The 20,200-nt window shown below is 42.9% G+C and overlaps 1 protein-coding gene across 1 annotated transcript in view; it reads left to right on the forward strand.

Annotated features, from left to right (window-relative positions):
- Window positions 1-1,367: 1,367 nt before the first annotated feature.
- Window positions 1,368-20,200, forward strand: part of LOC311121587 (uncharacterized protein) — a 58,829-nt gene continuing 39,996 nt past the window's right edge. The window contains exons 1-2 of the mRNA XM_084196047.1: window positions 1,368-2,339; window positions 2,625-2,723. Coding sequence (XP_084052173.1) covers window positions 1,395-2,339; window positions 2,625-2,723 — 1,044 coding nt within the window. The 5' untranslated portion in view covers window positions 1,368-1,394. The remainder of the gene's footprint in view (window positions 2,340-2,624; window positions 2,724-20,200) is intronic.

Genomic DNA, 20,200 nt, shown 5'->3' on the forward strand with positions numbered 1-20,200 from the left:
GCCCCTATGCAGTGACAGAGGCAGTCTCTCTAGCTCCACCTACTGGCCAGGTGAGGAGCCACTGCAGGTTCCTGTCACTGGGGTCTGTTTTGACCTTCGACCTCCCCAAAGACATGAGGCTGGTCCCCAGTATACAGGACATCATCACTATAGGACCCCCAGAACACAGGGGGACCCCCAACCCAGAGACACACACAGCCCTCAGCTCTTTCAAACAGACCCGCTCGCCCCCCTCTCACCCTTTAGCTGGACCCCCTTCCTCAAAAACACAGACTTGCTCTCCTACCTCCCCTCCCTCAGACACACACAGAACACCAGACAATGAGGCCGTCACTACTGACAGACATGAAACAATGACACAGACACTGACACAACCACAGATACAGACACAACCACTACTGACACAACCACAGATACAGAAACAACCACTACTGACACAACCACAGATACAGACACAACCACTACTGACACAACCACAGATACAGACACAACCACTACTGACACAACCACAGATACAGACACAACCACTACTGACACAACCACAGATACAGACACAACCACTACTGACACAACCACAGATACAGACACAACCACTTACACAGACACCGACACAGATACCGAAACAGACAAAGCCACTGACACAGGCTATTCAGCTGGAGCCTCTGTTTAATCTAGATAAAGATTTTCCTCTTCCTCCTCCTCTTGCCCTGGATGAGGACTGGGATCAGAACGGACCAAGCGATGACCTATCCCTATCACAGATCCAGACCATACCAAGCGATGACCTATCCCTATCACAGATCCAGACGGAACCAAGCGATGACCTATCCCTATCCCTATCACAGATCCAGTTCAGTGTCTCTGGGATCGTCAGTCTACACCAGGAGTCTGAGCAGGAGTGGGCGGAGCTTGTCTCCAGCAAGCAACCACCAATCACAGCTTATGTTCCAAAGAGTCCCGTTCCAAAGAAACAAGACCATTACAATTACATGGAAAGGGCCATGGTTAGTAGAAGTCCCGTTGTAAAGAACAAGTACCCCTGTCCCTCCTCAGCCTATCAGAACCATGAGAGCAAAGACCCCTGTCCCTCCTCAGCCTATCAGAACCAGGAGAGCAAAGACCCCTGTCCCTCCTCAGCCTATCAGAACCATGAGTGTCTCATTCAGGACCTCAATGGACACCAGTACCATCAGAGGTTAAAGACCCATAGAGAGAGTCTTGACCTCCAGAAGACCAGCCAGGCTTCTCAGATGGTGGTGAATCTGAAGACCAGTGGGTCAGGGAGTATGAGGGAAGACGCTATAGACTCTGGCATCTCTGGTGTCTCCAACTCTGGGAGATTGAAGCTCAATGCTACTGATGTTTCCCAAGAGCCCAAGCCCAAGAGGACCGTGATGGGGAGGCTAGTGTCTCTGGAGGTTGTGTCCAAACCCAGGGCAGACCCCGCAGCAGCTCCAGCTCCTGCCCACCCAGAGAAAGAAACACCACCCAGAAACAAACACCCCGACCACCAGACAGAGACAGACCTCGACTCTGACCCGGTCCACCCTGACCCGGTCCACCCTGACCCGGTCCACCCTGACCCGGTCCACTCTGACCCGGTCCACTCTGACCCGGTCCACCCTGACCCGGTCCACTCTGACCCGGTCCACTCTGACCCGGTCCACCCTGACCCGGTCCACCCTGACCCGGTCCACCCTGACCCGGTCCACCCTGACCCGGTCCACCCTGACCCGGTCCACCCTGACCCCAACCTCATCATCCATCCAGACCACCAGCAGTTTGAGGAGTCAGAGGAGGAGCTGGAGGACATCTGGAACCATAGCAATGGCTACAGACAGAGTATCTCCTCTGACATCATGTACCAGCCACACCAAGAGGAGGAGGAAGGAGGAAGTAGCAACACCCCAGGACTGACCACAGACACCCTCTTACCCTCCTCACCCCCCCAGAACCAGGCCCAGCCCCAGGCTCCCCCCTACAGAAAGCTGATAACAGCCTCTGCCCCTAACCTTCTGGTGGCTGAATTCACACTCCCCTCCTCCTTCCAAACACTACTGGGGTACAACCAGGGCCAGAACCAGGACCAGGGCTTCAGCCGAGATCCTGACCCCAGAGAAGAGATCCCTACCCTGGCTAACAGAGACAGGAGGTCCTGGGCAGCCTTCCCTAACCAGGACCAACCCTGGAGGACCACAGCACTGGTCAATGAGACGGCAGCAGACCCAGTCAAGCTACCGGAGATGGAGGACCAAAAGAGATATATCTACCAGTATAGAGAGGAGGAGGAGGAAGAGGAGGATGAGGAGGAGAAGATGGAGGACACATACTGTCCAAAGGTGAGGTCTACTTTTGACAGGCTCACCGACTTTGATCTCTGACCTCTGAGATCAGTGAGCTTCTGCACTGTTGTCTCTACTCTACTGCATCTCAGTTGTATCTCTTATCACTGTTTCACTCTTTTTATTTGCAACTGTTATCCATTTTCTCTTATTGTCAGTAACAGACAAATGCCTCCATTCAGCAAATACCTGTAAATAAGTTCACTAAACTCAGTGTAAATAAGTTCACTAAACTCAGTGATGTCAATCTTGACCCTGAGTTGACCTCTCCCCTCTCTCCAGGACACATCAATGAGCCTGCGGTGTGTCGACATGGGTCTGGACAGAGCCAATCAGCAAGCTAGAAGTTGTGGCACTCTGGAGGGCGTCATGGAGAAGCAGGTAGAGAGTCTGGCCACGGGGGGGTGCTGGGGCACTATGGTGAGAGACCTGGTGCAGCAGGGACAGAGTCTGGCCACAGGGGAGCGCTGTGGCACTATGGTGAGAGACAGAGGTGCAGGTACAGCGTCTGGCCACAAGGGGGTGATGTGGCACTATGGAGGGTGACCTGGAGGTGCAGGTACAGCGTTTGGCCACACGGGGGCGATGTGGCACTATGGAGGGTGACCTGGAGGTGCAGGTACAGCGTTTGGCCACAAGGGGGTGATGTGGCACTATGGAGGGTGACCTGGAGGTGCAGGTACAGCGTCTGGCCACAAGGGGGCGATGTGGCACTATGGAGGGTGACCTGGAGGTGCAGGTACAGCGTCTGGCCACAAGGGGGTGATGTGGCACTATGGAGGGTGACCTGGAGGAAAAGACAACAGTAACACAGCTAGTTAGTCAGCTAGTTAGTCAGCTAGTTAGTCACCTGTTTGTCAGCTAGTTAGTCATCTGGTTAGTCAGCTAGTTAGTCATCTGGTTAGTCAGGTAGTTAGTCATCTGATTAGTCTGCTAGTTAGTCAGCTAGTTAGTCATCTGGTTAGTCATCTGGTTAGTCAGCTAGTTAGTCACCTGTTTGTCAGCTAGTTAGTCATCTGGTTAGTCAGCTAGTTAGTCATCTGGTTAGTCAGTTAGTTAGTCATCTGATTAGTCTGCTAGTTAGTCAGCTAGTTAGTCATCTGGTTAGTCATCTGGTTAGTCAGCTAGTTAGTCATCTGGTTAGTCAGCTAGTTAGTCATCTGGTTAGTCAGCTAGTTAGTCATCTGGTTAGTCAGCTAGTTAGTCATCTGATTAGTCTGCTAGTTAGTCAGCTGGTTAGTCATCTGGTTAGTCATCTGGTTAGTCAGCTAGTTAGTCATCTGATTAGTCTGCTAGTTAGTCATCTGATTAGTCTGCTAGTTAGTCAGCTAGTTAGTCATCTGGTTAGTCATCTGGTTAGTCAGCTAGTTAGTCATCTGATTTGTCTGCTAGTTAGTCAGCTAGTTAGTCATCTGGTTAGTCAGCTAGTTAGTCAGCTAGTTAGTCATCTGGTTAGTCAGCTAGTTAGTCAGCTAGTTAGTCATCTGGTTAGTCATCTGGTTAGTCAGCTAGTTAGTCATCTGGTTAGTCAGCTAGTTAGTCAGCTAGTTAGTCATCTGGTTAGTCATCTGGTTAGTCAGCTAGTTAGTCATCTGATTAGTCTGCTAGTTAGTCAGCTAGTTAGTCATCTGGTTAGTCATCTGGTTAGTCAGCTAGTTAGTCATCTGGTTAGTCAGCTAGTTAGTAATCTGGTTAGTCAGCTAGTTAGTCAGCTAGTTAGTCAGCTAGTTAGTCACCTGTTTGTCAGCTAGTTAGTCATCTGGTTAGTCAGCTAGTTAGTCATCTGGTTAGTCAGGTAGTTAGTCATCTGATTAGTCTGCTAGTTAGTCAGCTAGTTAGTCATCTGGTTAGTCAGCTAGTTAGTCAGCTAGTTAGTCATCTGGTTAGTCATCTGGTTAGTCAGCAAGTTAGTCACCTGTTTGTCAGCTAGTTAGTCATCTGGTTAGTCAGCTAGTTAGTCATCTGGTTAGTCAGCTAGTTAGTCATCTGATTAGTCTGCTAGTTAGTCAGCTAGTTAGTCATCTGGTTAGTCATCTGGTTAGTCAGCTAGTTAGTCATCTGATTTGTCTGCTAGTTAGTCAGCTAGTTAGTCATCTGGTTAGTCATCTGGTTAGTCAGCTAGTTAGTCATCTGGTTAGTCAGCTAGTTAGTCATCTGGTTAGTCAGCTAGTTAGTCATCTGGTTAGTCAGCTAGTTAGTCATCTGATTAGTCTGCTAGTTAGTCAGCTGGTTAGTCATCTGGTTAGTCATCTGGTTAGTCAGCTAGTTAGTCATCTGATTAGTCTGCTAGTTAGTCATCTGATTAGTCTGCTAGTTAGTCAGCTAGTTAGTCATCTGGTTAGTCATCTGGTTAGTCAGCTAGTTAGTCATCTGATTTGTCTGCTAGTTAGTCAGCTAGTTAGTCAGCTAGTTAGTCATCTGGTTAGTCAGCTAGTTAGTCAGCTAGTTAGTCATCTGATTAGTCTGCTAGTTAGTCAGCTAGTTAGTCATCTGGTTAGTCATCTGGTTAGTCAGCTAGTTAGTCATCTGATTTGTCTGCTAGTTAGTCAGCTAGTTAGTCAGCTAGTTAGTCATCTGGTTAGTCAGCTAGTTAGTCAGCTAGTTAGTCATCTGGTTAGTCAGCTAGTTAGTCAGCTAGTTAGTCATCTGGTTAGTCATCTGGTTAGTCAGCTAGTTAGTCATCTGATTAGTCTGCTAGTTAGTCAGCTAGTTAGTCATCTGGTTAGTCATCTGGTTAGTCAGCTAGTTAGTCATCTGGTTAGTCAGCTAGTTAGTAATCTGGTTAGTCAGCTAGTTAGTCAGCTAGTTAGTCAGCTAGTTAGTCACCTGTTTGTCAGCTAGTTAGTCATCTGGTTAGTCAGCTAGTTAGTCATCTGGTTAGTCAGGTAGTTAGTCATCTGATTAGTCTGCTAGTTAGTCAGCTAGTTAGTCATCTGGTTAGTCAGCTAGTTAGTCAGCTAGTTAGTCATCTGGTTAGTCATCTGGTTAGTCAGCAAGTTAGTCACCTGTTTGTCAGCTAGTTAGTCATCTGGTTAGTCAGCTAGTTAGTCATCTGGTTAGTCAGCTAGTTAGTCATCTGATTAGTCTGCTAGTTAGTCAGCTAGTTAGTCATCTGGTTAGTCATCTGGTTAGTCAGCTAGTTAGTCATCTGATTTGTCTGCTAGTTAGTCAGCTAGTTAGTCATCTGGTTAGTCATCTGGTTAGTCAGCTAGTTAGTCATCTGGTTAGTCAGCTAGTTAGTCATCTGGTTAGTCAGCTAGTTAGTCATCTGGTTAGTCAGCTAGTTAGTCATCTGATTAGTCTGCTAGTTAGTCAGCTGGTTAGTCATCTGGTTAGTCATCTGGTTAGTCAGCTAGTTAGTCATCCGATTAGTCTGCTAGTTAGTCATCTGATTAGTCTGCTAGTTAGTCAGCTAGTTAGTCATCTGGTTAGTCATCTGGTTAGTCAGCTAGTTAGTCATCTGATTTGTCTGCTAGTTAGTCAGCTAGTTAGTCAGCTAGTTAGTCATCTGGTTAGTCAGCTAGTTAGTCAGCTAGTTAGTCATCTGGTTAGTCAGCTAGTTAGTCAGCTAGTTAGTCATCTGGTTAGTCAGCTAGTTAGTCAGCTAGTTAGTCATCTGGTTAGTCAGCTAGTTAGTCAGCTAGTTAGTCATCTGGTTAGTCAGCTAGTTAGTCAGCTAGTTAGTCATCTGGTTAGTCAGCTAGTTAGTCAGCTAGTTAGTCATCTGGTTAGTCATCTGGTTAGTCAGCTAGTTAGTCATCTGATTAGTCTGCTAGTTAGTCAGCTAGTTAGTCATCTGGTTAGTCATCTGGTTAGTCAGCTAGTTAGTCATCTGGTTAGTCAGCTAGTTAGTAATCTGGTTAGTCAGCTAGTTAGTCAGCTAGTTAGTCAGCTAGTTAGTCACCTGTTTGTCAGCTAGTTAGTCATCTGGTTAGTCAGCTAGTTAGTCATCTGGTTAGTCAGGTGGTTAGTCATCTGATTAGTCTGCTAGTTAGTCAGCTAGTTAGTCATCTGGTTAGTCAGCTAGTTAGTCAGCTAGTTAGTCATCTGGTTAGTCATATGGTTAGTCAGCAAGTTAGTCACCTGTTTGTCAGCTAGTTAGTCATCTGGTTAGTCAGCTAGTTAGTCATCTGGTTAGTCAGCTAGTTAGTCATCTGATTAGTCTGCTAGTTAGTCAGCTAGTTAGTCATCTGGTTAGTCATCTGGTTAGTCAGCTAGTTAGTCATCTGATTTGTCTGCTAGTTAGTCAGCTAGTTAGTCAGCTAGTTAGTCATCTGGTTAGTCAGCTAGTTAGTCAGCTAGTTAGTCATCTGGTTAGTCAGCTAGTTAGTCAGCTAGTTAGTCATCTGGTTAGTCAGCTAGTTAGTCAGCTAGTTAGTCATCTGGTTAGTCAGCTAGTTAGTCAGCTAGTTAGTCATCTGGTTAGTCATCTGGTTAGTCAGCTAGTTAGTCATCTGATTAGTCTGCTAGTTAGTCAGCTAGTTAGTCATCTGGTTAGTCATCTGGTTAGTCTGCTAGTTAGTCATCTGGTTAGTCAGCTAGTTAGTAATCTGGTTAGTCAGCTAGTTAGTCAGCTAGTTAGTCAGCTAGTTAGTCACCTGTTTGTCAGCTAGTTAGTCATCTGGTTAGTCAACTAGTTAGTCATCTGGTTAGTCATCTGGTTAGTCATCTGGTTAGTCAGCAAGTTAGTCACCTGTTTGTCAGCTAGTTAGTCATCTGGTTAGTCAGCTAGTTAGTCATCTGGTTAGTCAGCTAGTTAGTCATCTGATTAGTCTGCTAGTTAGTCAGCTAGTTAGTCATCTGGTTAGTCATCTGGTTAGTCAGCTAGTTAGTCATCTGATTTGTCTGCTGGTTAGTCAGCTAGTTAGTCAGCTAGTTAGTCATCTGGTTAGTCAGCTAGTTAGTCAGCTAGTTAGTCATCTGGTTAGTCAGCTAGTTAGTCAGCTAGTTAGTCATCTGGTTAGTCATCTGGTTAGTCAGCTAGTTAGTCATCTGATTTGTCTGCTAGTTAGTCAGCTAGTTAGTCAGCTAGTTAGTCATCTGGTTAGTCAGCTAGTTAGTCAGCTAGTTAGTCATCTGGTTAGTCAGCTAGTTAGTCAGCTAGTTAGTCATCTGGTTAGTCAGCTAGTTAGTCAGCTAGTTAGTCATCTGGTTAGTCAGCTAGTTAGTCAGCTAGTTAGTCATCTGGTTAGTCATCTGGTTAGTCAGCTAGTTAGTCATCTGATTAGTCTGCTGGTTAGTCGGCTAGTTAGTCATCTGGTTAGTCATCTGGTTAGTCTGCTAGTTAGTCATCTGGTTAGTCAGCTAGTTAGTAATCTGGTTAGTCAGCTAGTTAGTCGGCTAGTTAGTCATCTGGTTAGTCATCTGGTTAGTCTGCTAGTTAGTCATCTGGTTAGTCAGCTAGTTAGTAATCTGGTTAGTCAGCTAGTTAGTCAGCTAGTTAGTCAGCTAGTTAGTCACCTGTTTGTCAGCTAGTTAGTCATCTGGTTAGTCAGCTAGTTAGTCATCTGGTTAGTCAGGTAGTTAGTCATCTGATTAGTCTGCTAGTTAGTCAGCTAGTTAGTCATCTGGTTAGTCAGCTAGTTAGTCAGCTAGTTAGTCATCTGGTTAGTCATCTGGTTAGTCAGCAAGTTAGTCACCTGTTTGTCAGCTAGTTAGTCATCTGGTTAGTCAGCTAGTTAGTCATCTGGTTAGTCAGCTAGTTAGTCATCTGATTAGTCTGCTAGTTAGTCAGCTAGTTAGTCATCTGGTTAGTCATCTGGTTAGTCAGCTAGTTAGTCATCTGATTTGTCTGCTAGTTAGTCAGCTAGTTAGTCAGCTAGTTAGTCATCTGGTTAGTCAGCTAGTTAGTCAGCTAGTTAGTCATCTGGTTAGTCAGCTAGTTAGTCAGCTAGTTAGTCATCTGGTTAGTCATCTGGTTAGTCAGCTAGTTAGTCATCTGATTAGTCTGCTAGTTAGTCATCTGGTTAGTCAGCTAGTTAGTAATATGGTTAGTCAGCTAGTTAGTCAGCTAGTTAGTCAGCTAGTTAGTCACCTGTTTGTCAGCTAGTTAGTCATCTGTTTAGTCAGCTAGTTAGTCATCTGGTTAGTCAGCTAGTTAGTAATCTGGTTAGTCAGCTAGTTAGTCAGCTAGTTAGTCATCTGATTAGTCTGCTAGTTAGTCATCTGGTTAGTCAGCTAGTTAGTAATCTGGTTAGTCAGCTAGTTAGTCAGCTAGTTAGTCAGCTAGTTAGTCACCTGTTTGTCAGCTAGTTAGTCATCTGGTTAGTCAGCTAGTTAGTCATCTGGTTAGTCAGCTAGTTAGTAATCTGGTTAGTCAGCTAGTTAGTCAGCTAGTTAGTCATCTGATTAGTCTGCTAGTTAGTCATCTGGTTAGTCAGCTAGTTAGTAATCTGGTTAGTCAGCTAGTTAGTCAGCTAGTTAGTCAGCTAGTTAGTCACCTGTTTGTCAGCTAGTTAGTCATCTGGTTAGTCTGCTAGTTAGTCATCTGGTTAGTCAGGTAGTTAGTCATCTGATTAGTCTGCTAGTTAGTCAGCTAGTTAGTCATCTGGTTAGTCATCTGGTTAGTCAGCTAGTTAGTCATCTGGTTAGTCAGCTAGTTAGTAATCTGGTTAGTCAGCTAGTTAGTCAGCTAGTTAGTCATCTGATTAGTCTGCTAGTTAGTCATCTGATTAGTCTGCTAGTTAGTCAGATAGTTAGTCATCTGGTTAGTCATCTGGTTAGTCAGCTAGTTAGTCATCTGGTTAGTCAGCTAGTTAGTCATCTGGTTAGTCTGCTAGTTAGTCAGCTAGTTAGTCAGCTAGTTAGTCAGCTAGTTAGTCAGCTAGTTAGTCACCTGTTTGTCAGCTAGTTAGTCATCTGGTTAGTCAGCTAGTTAGTCAGCTAGTTAGTAATCTGGTTAGTCATCTGGTTAGTCAGCTAGTTAGTCATCTGGTTAGTCAGCTAGTTAGTAATCTGGTTAGTCAGCTAGTTAGTCAGCTAGTTAGTAATCTGGTTAGTCAGCTAGTTAGTCAGCTAGTTAGTCATCTGATTAGTCTGCTAGTTAGTCATCTGGTTAGTCAGCTAGTTAGTAATCTGGTTAGTCAGGTAGTTAGTCATCTGATTAGTCTGCTAGTTAGTCAGCTAGTTAGTCATCTGGTTAGTCATCTGGTTAGTCAGCTAGTTAGTCATCTGGTTAGTCAGCTAGTTAGTAATCTGGTTAGTCAGCTAGTTAGTCATCTGGTTAGTCAGCTAGTTAGTAATCTGGTTAGTCAGCTAGTTAGTCAGCTAGTTAGTCATCTGATTAGTCTGCTAGTTAGTCATCTGATTAGTCTGCTAGTTAGTCAGATAGTTAGTCATCTGGTTAGTCATCTGGTTAGTCAGCTAGTTAGTCATCTGGTTAGTCAGCTAGTTAGTCATCTGGTTAGTCTGCTAGTTAGTCAGCTAGTTAGTCAGCTAGTTAGTCACCTGTTTGTCAGCTAGTTAGTCATCTGGTTAGTCAGCTAGTTAGTCAGCTAGTTAGTAATCTGGTTAGTCATCTGGTTAGTCAGCTAGTTAGTCATCTGGTTAGTCAGCTAGTTAGTAATCTGGTTAGTCAGCTAGTTAGTCAGCTAGTTAGTCAGCTAGTTAGTCACCTGTTTGTCAGCTAGTTAGTCATCTGGTTAGTCAGCTAGTTAGTCAGCTAGTTAGTAATCTGGTTAGTCATCTGGTTAGTCAGCTAGTTAGTCTGCTAGTTAGTCAGCTAGTTAGTCATCTGGTTAGTCTGCTAGTTAGTCAGCTAGTTAGTCATCTGGTTAGTCAGCTAGTTAGTCATCTGGTTAGTCAGCTAGTTAGTCATCTGGTTAGTCAGCTAGTTAGTCATCTGGTTAGTCAGCTAGTTAGTCATCTGGTTAGTCAGCTAGTTAGTCATCTGGTTAGTAATCTGGTTAGTCAGCTAGTTAGTCATCTGGTTAGTCTGCTAGTTAGTCAGCTAGTTAGTCATCTGGTTAGTCAGCTAGTTAGTCATCTGGTTAGTCAGCTAGTTAGTCATCTGGTTAGTCAGCTAGTTAGTCATCTGGTTAGTAATCTGGTTAGTCAGCTAGTTAGTCATCTGGTTAGTCTGCTAGTTAGTCAGCTAGTTAGTCATCTGGTTAGTCAGCTAGTTAGTCATCTGGTTAGTCAGCTAGTTAGTCATCTGGTTAGTCAGCTAGTTAGTCATCTGGTTAGTCAGCTAGTTAGTCATCTGGTTAGTCTGCTAGTTAGTCATCTGGTTAGTCTGCTAGTTAGTCAGCTAGTTAGTCATCTGGTTAGTCAGCTAGTTAGTCATCTGGTTAGTAATCTGGTTAGTCAGCTAGTTAGTCATCTGGTTAGTCTGCTAGTTAGTCATCTGGTTAGTCAGCTAGTTAGTCATCTGGTTAGTCTGCTAGTTAGTCATCTGGTTAGTCAGCTAGTTAGTCATCTGGTTAGTAATCTGGTTAGTCAGCTAGTTAGTCAGCTATTTAGTCATCTGGTTAGTCAGCTAGTTAGTCAGCTAGTTAGTAATCTGGTTAGTCATCTGGTTAGTCAGCTAGTTAGTCATCTGGTTAGTCAGCTAGTTAGTAATCTGGTTAGTCGGCTAGTTAGTCAGCTAGTTAGTCACCTGTTTGTCAGCTAGTTAGTCATCTGGTTAGTCAGCTAGTTAGTCATCTGGTTAGTCAGCTAGTTAGTAATCTGGTTAGTCAGCTAGTTAGTCAGCTAGTTAGTCAGCTAGTTAGTCACCTGTTTGTCAGCTAGTTAGTCATCTGGTTAGTCAGCTAGTTAGTCATCTGGTTAGTCAGTTAGTTAGTCATCTGATTAGTCTGCTAGTTAGTCAGCTAGTTAGTCATCTGGTTAGTCATCTGGTTAGTCAGCTAGTTAGTCATCTGGTTAGTCAGCTAGTTAGTCATCTGGTTAGTCAGCTAGTTAGTCATCTGGTTAGTCAGCTAGTTAGTCATCTGATTAGTCTGCTAGTTAGTCAGCTAGTTAGTCATCTGGTTAGTCATCTGGTTAGTCAGCTAGTTAGTCATCTGATTTGTCTGCTAGTTAGTCAGCTAGTTAGTCAGCTAGTTAGTCATCTGGTTAGTCAGCTAGTTAGTCAGCTAGTTAGTCATCTGGTTAGTCATCTGGTTAGTCAGCTAGTTAGTCATCTGATTAGTCTGCTAGTTAGTCAGCTAGTTAGTCATCTGGTTAGTCATCTGGTTAGTCAGCTAGTTAGTCATCTGGTTAGTCAGCTAGTTAGTCAGCTAGTTAGTCACCTGTTTGTCAGCTAGTTAGTCATCTGGTTAGTCAGGTAGTTAGTCATCTGATTAGTCTGCTAGTTAGTCAGCTAGTTAGTCATCTGGTTAGTCTGCTAGTTAGTCAGCTAGTTAGTCATCTGGTTAGTCATCTGGTTAGTCAGCTAGTTAGTCATCTGGTTAGTCAGCTAGTTAGTAATCTGGTTAGTCAGCTAGTTAGTCAGCTAGTTAGTCAGCTAGTTAGTCACCTGTTTGTCAGCTAGTTAGTCATCTGGTTAGTCAGCTAGTTAGTCAGCTAGTTAGTCATCTGATTAGTCTGCTAGTTAGTCAGCTAGTTAGTCATCTGGTTAGTCATCTGGTTAGTCAGCTAGTTAGTCATCTGGTTAGTCAGCTAGTTAGTAATCTGGTTAGTCAGCTAGTTAGTCAGCTAGTTAGTCAGCTAGTTAGTCACCTGTTTGTCAGCTAGTTAGTCATCTGGTTAGTCAGCTAGTTAGTCATCTGGTTAGTCAGGTAGTTAGTCATCTGATTAGTCTGCTAGTTAGTCAGCTAGTTAGTCATCTGGTTAGTCTGCTAGTTAGTCAGCTAGTTAGTCATCTGGTTAGTCATCTGGTTAGTCAGCTAGTTAGTCTGCTAGTTAGTCAGCTAGTTAGTCATCTGGTTAGTCTGCTAGTTAGTCAGCTAGTTAGTCATCTGGTTAGTCATCTGGTTAGTCAGCTAGTTAGTCTGCTAGTTAGTCAGCTAGTTAGTCATCTGGTTAGTCTGCTAGTTAGTCAGCTAGTTAGTCATCTGGTTAGTCAGCTAGTTAGTCATCTGGTTAGTCAGCTAGTTAGTCATCTGGTTAGTCAGCTAGTTAGTCATCTGGTTAGTCAGCTAGTTAGTCATCTGGTTAGTCAGCTAGTTAGTCATCTGGTTAGTCATCTGGTTAGTCAGCTAGTTAGTCAGCTAGTTAGTCATCTGGTTAGTCAGCTAGTTAGTCATCTGGTTAGTAATCTGGTTAGTCAGCTAGTTAGTCAGCTAGTTAGTCATCTGGTTAGTCATCTGGTTAGTCAGCTAGTTAGTCATCTGGTTAGTCAGCTAGTTAGTAATCTGGTTAGTCAGCTAGTTAGTCAGCTAGTTAGTCAGCTAGTTAGTCACCTGTTTGTCAGCTAGTTAGTCATCTGGTTAGTCAGCTAGTTAGTCATCTGGTTAGTCAGGTAGTTAGTCATCTGATTAGTCTGCTAGTTAGTCAGCTAGTTAGTCATCTGGTTAGTCTGCTAGTTAGTCAGCTAGTTAGTCATCTGGTTAGTCATCTGGTTAGTCAGCTAGTTAGTCTGCTAGTTAGTCAGCTAGTTAGTCATCTGGTTAGTCTGCTAGTTAGTCAGCTAGTTAGTCATCTGGTTAGTCATCTGGTTAGTCAGCTAGTTAGTCTGCTAGTTAGTCAGCTAGTTAGTCATCTGGTTAGTCTGCTAGTTAGTCAGCTAGTTAGTCATCTGGTTAGTCAGCTAGTTAGTCATCTGGTTAGTCAGCTAGTTAGTCATCTGGTTAGTCAGCTAGTTAGTCATCTGGTTAGTCAGCTAGTTAGTCATCTGGTTAGTCAGCTAGTTAGTCATCTGGTTAGTCAGCTAGTTAGTCATCTGGTTAGTCAGCTAGTTAGTCAGCTAGTTAGTCATCTGGTTAGTCAGCTAGTTAGTCATCTGGTTAGTAATCTGGTTAGTCAGCTAGTTAGTCAGCTATTTAGTCATCTGGTTAGTCAGCTAGTTAGTCATCTGGTTAGTCTGCTAGTTAGTCAGCTAGTTAGTCATCTGGTTAGTCAGCTAGTTAGTCATCTGGTTAGTCAGCTAGTTAGTCATCTGGTTAGTCAGCTAGTTAGTCATCTGATTAGTCTGCTAGTTAGTCATCTGGTTAGTCAGCTAGTTAGTAATATGGTTAGTCAGCTAGTTAGTCAGCTAGTTAGTCAGCTAGTTAGTCACCTGTTTGTCAGCTAGTTAGTCATCTGGTTAGTCAGCTAGTTAGTCATCTGGTTAGTCTGCTAGTTAGTCAGCTAGTTAGTAATCTGGTTAGTCAGCTAGTTAGTCAGCTAGTTAGTCATCTGATTAGTCTGCTAGTTAGTCATCTGGTTAGTCAGCTAGTTAGTAATCTGGTTAGTCAGCTAGTTAGTCAGCTAGTTAGTCAGCTAGTTAGTCACCTGTTTGTCAGCTAGTTAGTCATCTGGTTAGTCAGCTAGTTAGTCATCTGGTTAGTCAGGTAGTTAGTCATCTGATTAGTCTGCTAGTTAGTCAGCTAGTTAGTCATCTGGTTAGTCATCTGGTTAGTCAGCTAGTTAGTCATCTGGTTAGTCAGCTAGTTAGTAATCTGGTTAGTCAGCTAGTTAGTCAGCTAGTTAGTAATCTGGTTAGTCAGCTAGTTAGTCAGCTAGTTAGTCATCTGATTAGTCTGCTAGTTAGTCATCTGGTTAGTCAGCTAGTTAGTAATCTGGTTAGTCAGCTAGTTAGTCAGCTAGTTAGTCAGCTAGTTAGTCACCTGTTTGTCAGCTAGTTAGTCATCTGGTTAGTCAGCTAGTTAGTCATCTGGTTAGTCAGGTAGTTAGTCATCTGATTAGTCTGCTAGTTAGTAATCTGGTTAGTCAGCTAGTTAGTCAGCTAGTTAGTAATCTGGTTAGTCAGCTAGTTAGTCAGCTAGTTAGTCATCTGATTAGTCTGCTAGTTAGTCATCTGGTTAGTCAGCTAGTTAGTAATCTGGTTAGTCAGCTAGTTAGTCAGCTAGTTAGTCAGCTAGTTAGTCACCTGTTTATCAGCTAGTTAGTCATCTGGTTAGTCAGCTAGTTAGTCATCTGGTTAGTCAGGTAGTTAGTCATCTGATTAGTCTGCTAGTTAGTCAGCTAGTTAGTCATCTGGTTAGTCATCTGGTTAGTCAGCTAGTTAGTCATCTGGTTAGTCAGCTAGTTAGTAATCTGGTTAGTCAGCTAGTTAGTCATCTGGTTAGTCAGCTAGTTAGTAATCTGGTTAGTCAGCTAGTTAGTCAGCTAGTTAGTCATCTGATTAGTCTGCTAGTTAGTCATCTGATTAGTCTGCTAGTTAGTCAGCTAGTTAGTCATCTGGTTAGTCAGCTAGTTAGTCATCTGGTTAGTCAGCTAGTTAGTCATCTGGTTAGTCAGCTAGTTAGTAATCTGGTTAGTCAGCTAGTTAGTCAGCTAGTTAGTCATCTGATTAGTCTGCTAGTTAGTCATCTGATTAGTCTGCTAGTTAGTCTGCTAGTTAGTCATCTGGTTAGTCAGCTAGTTAGTAATCTGGTTAGTCAGCTAGTTAGTCAGCTAGTTAGTCAGCTAGTTAGTCACCTGTTTATCAGCTAGTTAGTCATCTGGTTAGTCAGCTAGTTAGTCATCTGGTTAGTCAGGTAGTTAGTCATCTGATTAGTCTGCTAGTTAGTCAGCTAGTTAGTCATCTGGTTAGTCATCTGGTTAGTCAGCTAGTTAGTCATCTGGTTAGTCAGCTAGTTAGTAATCTGGTTAGTCAGCTAGTTAGTCATCTGGTTAGTCAGCTAGTTAGTAATCTGGTTAGTCAGCTAGTTAGTCAGCTAGTTAGTCATCTGATTAGTCTGCTAGTTAGTCAGCTAGTTAGTCATCTGGTTAGTCTGCTAGTTAGTCAGCTAGTTAGTCATCTGGTTAGTCAGCTAGTTAGTCATCTGGTTAGTCAGCTAGTTAGTCATCTGGTTAGTCAGCTAGTTAGTCATCTGGTTAGTCAGCTAGTTAGTCATCTGGTTAGTCTGCTAGTTAGTCAGCTAGTTAGTCATCTGGTTAGTCAGCTAGTTAGTCATCTGGTTAGTAATCTGGTTAGTCAGCTAGTTAGTCATCTGGTTAGTCTGCTAGTTAGTCAGCTAGTTAGTCATCTGGTTAGTCAGCTAGTTAGTCATCTGGTTAGTCAGCTAGTTAGTCATCTGGTTAGTCAGCTAGTTAGTCATCTGGTTAGTCAGCTAGTTAGTCATCTGGTTAGTCTGCTAGTTAGTCATCTGGTTAGTCTGCTAGTTAGTCAGCTAGTTAGTCATCTGGTTAGTCAGCTAGTTAGTCATCTGGTTAGTAATCTGGTTAGTCAGCTAGTTAGTCATCTGGTTAGTCTGCTAGTTAGTCAGCTAGTTAGTCATCTGGTTAGTCAGCTAGTTAGTCATCTGGTTAGTCAGCTAGTTAGTCAGCTAGTTAGTCAGCTAGTTAGTCATCTGGTTAGTCAGGTAGTTAGTCATCTGATTAGTCTGCTAGTTAGTCAGCTAGTTAGTCATCTGGTTAGTCTGCTAGTTAGTCAGCTAGTTAGTCATCTGGTTAGTCATCTGGTTAGTCAGCTAGTTAGTCTGCTAGTTAGTCATCTGGTTAGTCATCTGGTTAGTCAGCTAGTTAGTCTGCTAGTTAGTCATCTGGTTAGTCATCTGGTTAGTCAGCTAGTTAGTCATCTGGTTAGTCATCTGGTTAGTCAGCTAGTTAGTCATCTGATTTGTCTGCTAGTTAGTCAGCTAGTTAGTCAGCTAGTTAGTCATCTGGTTAGTCAGCTAGTTAGTCAGCTAGTTAGTCATCTGGTTAGTCATCTGGTTAGTCAGGTAGTTAGTCATCTGATTAGTCTGCTAGTTAGTCAGCTAGTTAGTCATCTGGTTAGTCTGCTAGTTAGTCAGCTAGTTAGTCATCTGGTTAGTCATCTGGTTAGTCAGCTAGTTAGTCATCTGGTTAGTCAGCTAGTTAGTAATCTGGTTAGTCAGCTAGTTAGTCAGCTGGTTAGTCAGCTAGTTAGTCATCTGGTTAGTCAGGTAGTTAGTCATCTGATTAGTCTGCTAGTTAGTCAGCTAGTTAGTCATCTGGTTAGTCTGCTAGTTAGTCAGCTAGTTAGTCATCTGGTTAGTCATCTGGTTAGTCAGCTAGTTAGTCTGCTAGTTAGTCATCTGGTTAGTCATCTGGTTAGTCAGCTAGTTAGTCATCTGGTTAGTCATCTGGTTAGTCAGCTAGTTAGTCATCTGATTTGTCTGCTAGTTAGTCAGCTAGTTAGTCAGCTAGTTAGTCATCTGGTTAGTCAGCTAGTTAGTCAGCTAGTTAGTCATCTGGTTAGTCATCTGGTTAGTCAGCTAGTTAGTCATCTGATTAGTCTGCTAGTTAGTCAGCTAGTTAGTCATCTGGTTAGTCATCTGGTTAGTCAGCTAGTTAGTCATCTGGTTAGTCAGCTAGTTAGTAATCTGGTTAGTCAGCTAGTTAGTCAGCTAGTTAGTCAGCTAGTTAGTCACCTGTTTGTCAGCTAGTTAGTCATCTGGTTAGTCAGCTAGTTAGTCATCTGGTTAGTCAGGTAGTTAGTCATCTGATTAGTCTGCTAGTTAGTCAGCTAGTTAGTCATCTGGTTAGTCTGCTAGTTAGTCAGCTAGTTAGTCATCTGGTTAGTCATCTGGTTAGTCAGCTAGTTAGTCATCTGGTTAGTCAGCTAGTTAGTAATCTGGTTAGTCAGCTAGTTAGTCAGCTAGTTAGTCAGCTAGTTAGTCATCTGGTTAGTCAGGTAGTTAGTCATCTGATTAGTCTGCTAGTTAGTCAGCTAGTTAGTCATCTGGTTAGTCTGCTAGTTAGTCAGCTAGTTAGTCATCTGGTTAGTCATCTGGTTAGTCAGCTAGTTAGTCATCTGGTTAGTCAGCTAGTTAGTCATCTGATTTGTCTGCTAGTTAGTCAGCTAGTTAGTCAGCTAGTTAGTCATCTGGTTAGTCATCTGGTTAGTCAGCTAGTTAGTCATCTGATTAGTCTGCTAGTTAGTCAGCTAGTTAGTCATCTGGTTAGTCTGCTAGTTAGTCAGCTAGTTAGTCATCTGGTTAGTCATCTGGTTAGTCAGCTAGTTAGTCTGCTAGTTAGTCATCTGGTTAGTCATCTGGTTAGTCAGCTAGTTAGTCATCTGGTTAGTCATCTGGTTAGTCAGCTAGTTAGTCATCTGATTTGTCTGCTAGTTAGTCAGCTAGTTAGTCAGCTAGTTAGTCATCTGGTTAGTCAGCTAGTTAGTCAGCTAGTTAGTCATCTGGTTAGTCATCTGGTTAGTCAGCTAGTTAGTCATCTGATTAGTCTGCTAGTTAGTCAGCTAGTTAGTCATCTGGTTAGTCATCTGGTTAGTCAGCTAGTTAGTCATCTGGTTAGTCAGCTAGTTAGTAATCTGGTTAGTCAGCTAGTTAGTCAGCTAGTTAGTCAGCTAGTTAGTCACCTGTTTGTCAGCTAGTTAGTCATCTGGTTAGTCAGCTAGTTAGTCATCTGGTTAGTCAGGTAGTTAGTCATCTGATTAGTCTGCTAGTTAGTCAGCTAGTTAGTCATCTGGTTAGTCTGCTAGTTAGTCAGCTAGTTAGTCATCTGGTTAGTCATCTGGTTAGTCAGCTAGTTAGTCATCTGGTTAGTCAGCTAGTTAGTAATCTGGTTAGTCAGCTAGTTAGTCAGCTAGTTAGTCAGCTAGTTAGTCATCTGGTTAGTCAGGTAGTTAGTCATCTGATTAGTCTGCTAGTTAGTCAGCTAGTTAGTCATCTGGTTAGTCTGCTAGTTAGTCAGCTAGTTAGTCATCTGGTTAGTCATCTGGTTAGTCAGCTAGTTAGTCATCTGGTTAGTCAGCTAGTTAGTCATCTGATTTGTCTGCTAGTTAGTCAGCTAGTTAGTCAGCTAGTTAGTCATCTGGTTAGTCAGCTAGTTAGTCAGCTAGTTAGTCATCTGGTTAGTCATCTGGTTAGTCAGCTAGTTAGTCATCTGATTAGTCTGCTAGTTAGTCAGCTAGTTAGTCATCTGGTTAGTCATCTGGTTAGTCAGCTAGTTAGTCATCTGGTTAGTCAGCTAGTTAGTAATCTGGTTAGTCAGCTAGTTAGTCAGCTAGTTAGTCAGCTAGTTAGTCACCTGTTTGTCAGCTAGTTAGTCATCTGGTTAGTCAGCTAGTTAGTCATCTGGTTAGTCAGGTAGTTAGTCATCTGATTAGTCTGCTAGTTAGTCAGCTAGTTAGTCATCTGGTTAGTCTGCTAGTTAGTCAGCTAGTTAGTCATCTGGTTAGTCATCTGGTTAGTCAGCTAGTTAGTCTGCTAGTTAGTCATCTGGTTAGTCATCTGGTTAGTCAGCTAGTTAGTCATCTGGTTAGTCAGCTAGTTAGTAATCTGGTTAGTCAGCTAGTTAGTCAGCTAGTTAGTCAGCTAGTTAGTCACCTGTTTGTCAGCTAGTTAGTCATCTGGTTAGTCAGCTAGTTAGTCATCTGGTTAGTCAGGTAGTTAGTCATCTGATTAGTCTGCTAGTTAGTCAGCTAGTTAGTCATCTGGTTAGTCTGCTAGTTAGTCAGCTAGTTAGTCATCTGGTTAGTCATCTGGTTAGTCAGCTAGTTAGTCATCTGGTTAGTCAGCTAGTTAGTAATCTGGTTAGTCAGCTAGTTAGTCAGCTAGTTAGTCACCTGTTTGTCAGCTAGTTAGTCATCTGGTTAGTCAGCTAGTTAGTCATCTGGTTAGTCAGATAGTTAGTCATCTGGTTAGTCATCTGGTTAGTCAGCTAGTTAGTCATCTGGTTAGTCAGCTAGTTAGTCAGCTAGTTAGTCATCTGGTTAGTCATCTGGTTAGTCAGCTAGTTAGTCATCTGGTTAGTCAGCTAGTTAGTAATCTGGTTAGTCAGCTAGTTAGTCAGCTAGTTAGTCACCTGTTTGTCAGCTAGTTAGTCATCTGGTTAGTCAGCTAGTTAGTCATCTGGTTAGTCAGATAGTTAGTCATCTGGTTAGTCATATGGTTAGTCAGCTAGTTAGTCATCTGGTTAGTCAGCTAGTTAGTAATCTGGTTAGTCAGCTAGTTAGTCAGCTAGTTAGTCAGCTAGTTAGTCACCTGTTTGTCAGCTAGTTAGTCATCTGGTTAGTCAGCTAGTTAGTCAGCTAGTTAGTCAGCTAGTTAGTCACCTGTTTGTCAGCTAGTTAGTCATCTGGTTAGTCAGCTAGTTAGTCATCTGGTTAGTCAGGTAGTTAGTCATCTGATTAGTCTGCTAGTTAGTCAGCTAGTTAGTCATCTGGTTAGTCTGCTAGTTAGTCAGCTAGTTAGTCATCTGGTTAGTCATCTGGTTAGTCAGCTAGTTAGTCATCTGGTTATTCAGCTAGTTAGTCATCTGATTTGTCTGCTAGTTAGTCAGCTAGTTAGTCAGCTAGTTAGTCATCTGGTTAGTCAGCTAGTTAGTCAGCTAGTTAGTCATCTGGTTAGTCATCTGGTTAGTCAGCTAGTTAGTCATCTGATTAGTCTGCTAGTTAGTCAGCTAGTTAGTCATCTGGTTAGTCATCTGGTTAGTCAGCTAGTTAGTCATCTGGTTAGTCAGCTAGTTAGTAATCTGGTTAGTCAGCTAGTTAGTCAGCTAGTTAGTCATCTGGTTAGTCTGCTAGTTAGTCAGCTAGTTAGTCATCTGGTTAGTCATCTGTTTAGTCAGCTAGTTAGTCTGCTAGTTAGTCATCTGGTTAGTCATCTGGTTAGTCAGCTAGTTAGTCATCTGGTTAGTCAGCTAGTTAGTCATCTGATTAGTCTGCTAGTTAGTCAGCTAGTTAGTCATCTGGTTAGTCATCTGGTTAGTCAGCTAGTTAGTCATCTGGTTAGTCAGCTAGTTAGTAATCTGGTTAGTCAGCTAGTTAGTCAGCTAGTTAGTCAGCTAGTTAGTCACCTGTTTGTCAGCTAGTTAGTCATCTGGTT

The sequence above is a fragment of the Coregonus lavaretus genome (assembly GCF_964263955.1).
Source record: "Coregonus lavaretus genome assembly, contig: HAP1_SCAFFOLD_154, whole genome shotgun sequence".
In the NCBI taxonomy this organism is placed as follows: domain Eukaryota; kingdom Metazoa; phylum Chordata; class Actinopteri; order Salmoniformes; family Salmonidae; genus Coregonus; species Coregonus lavaretus.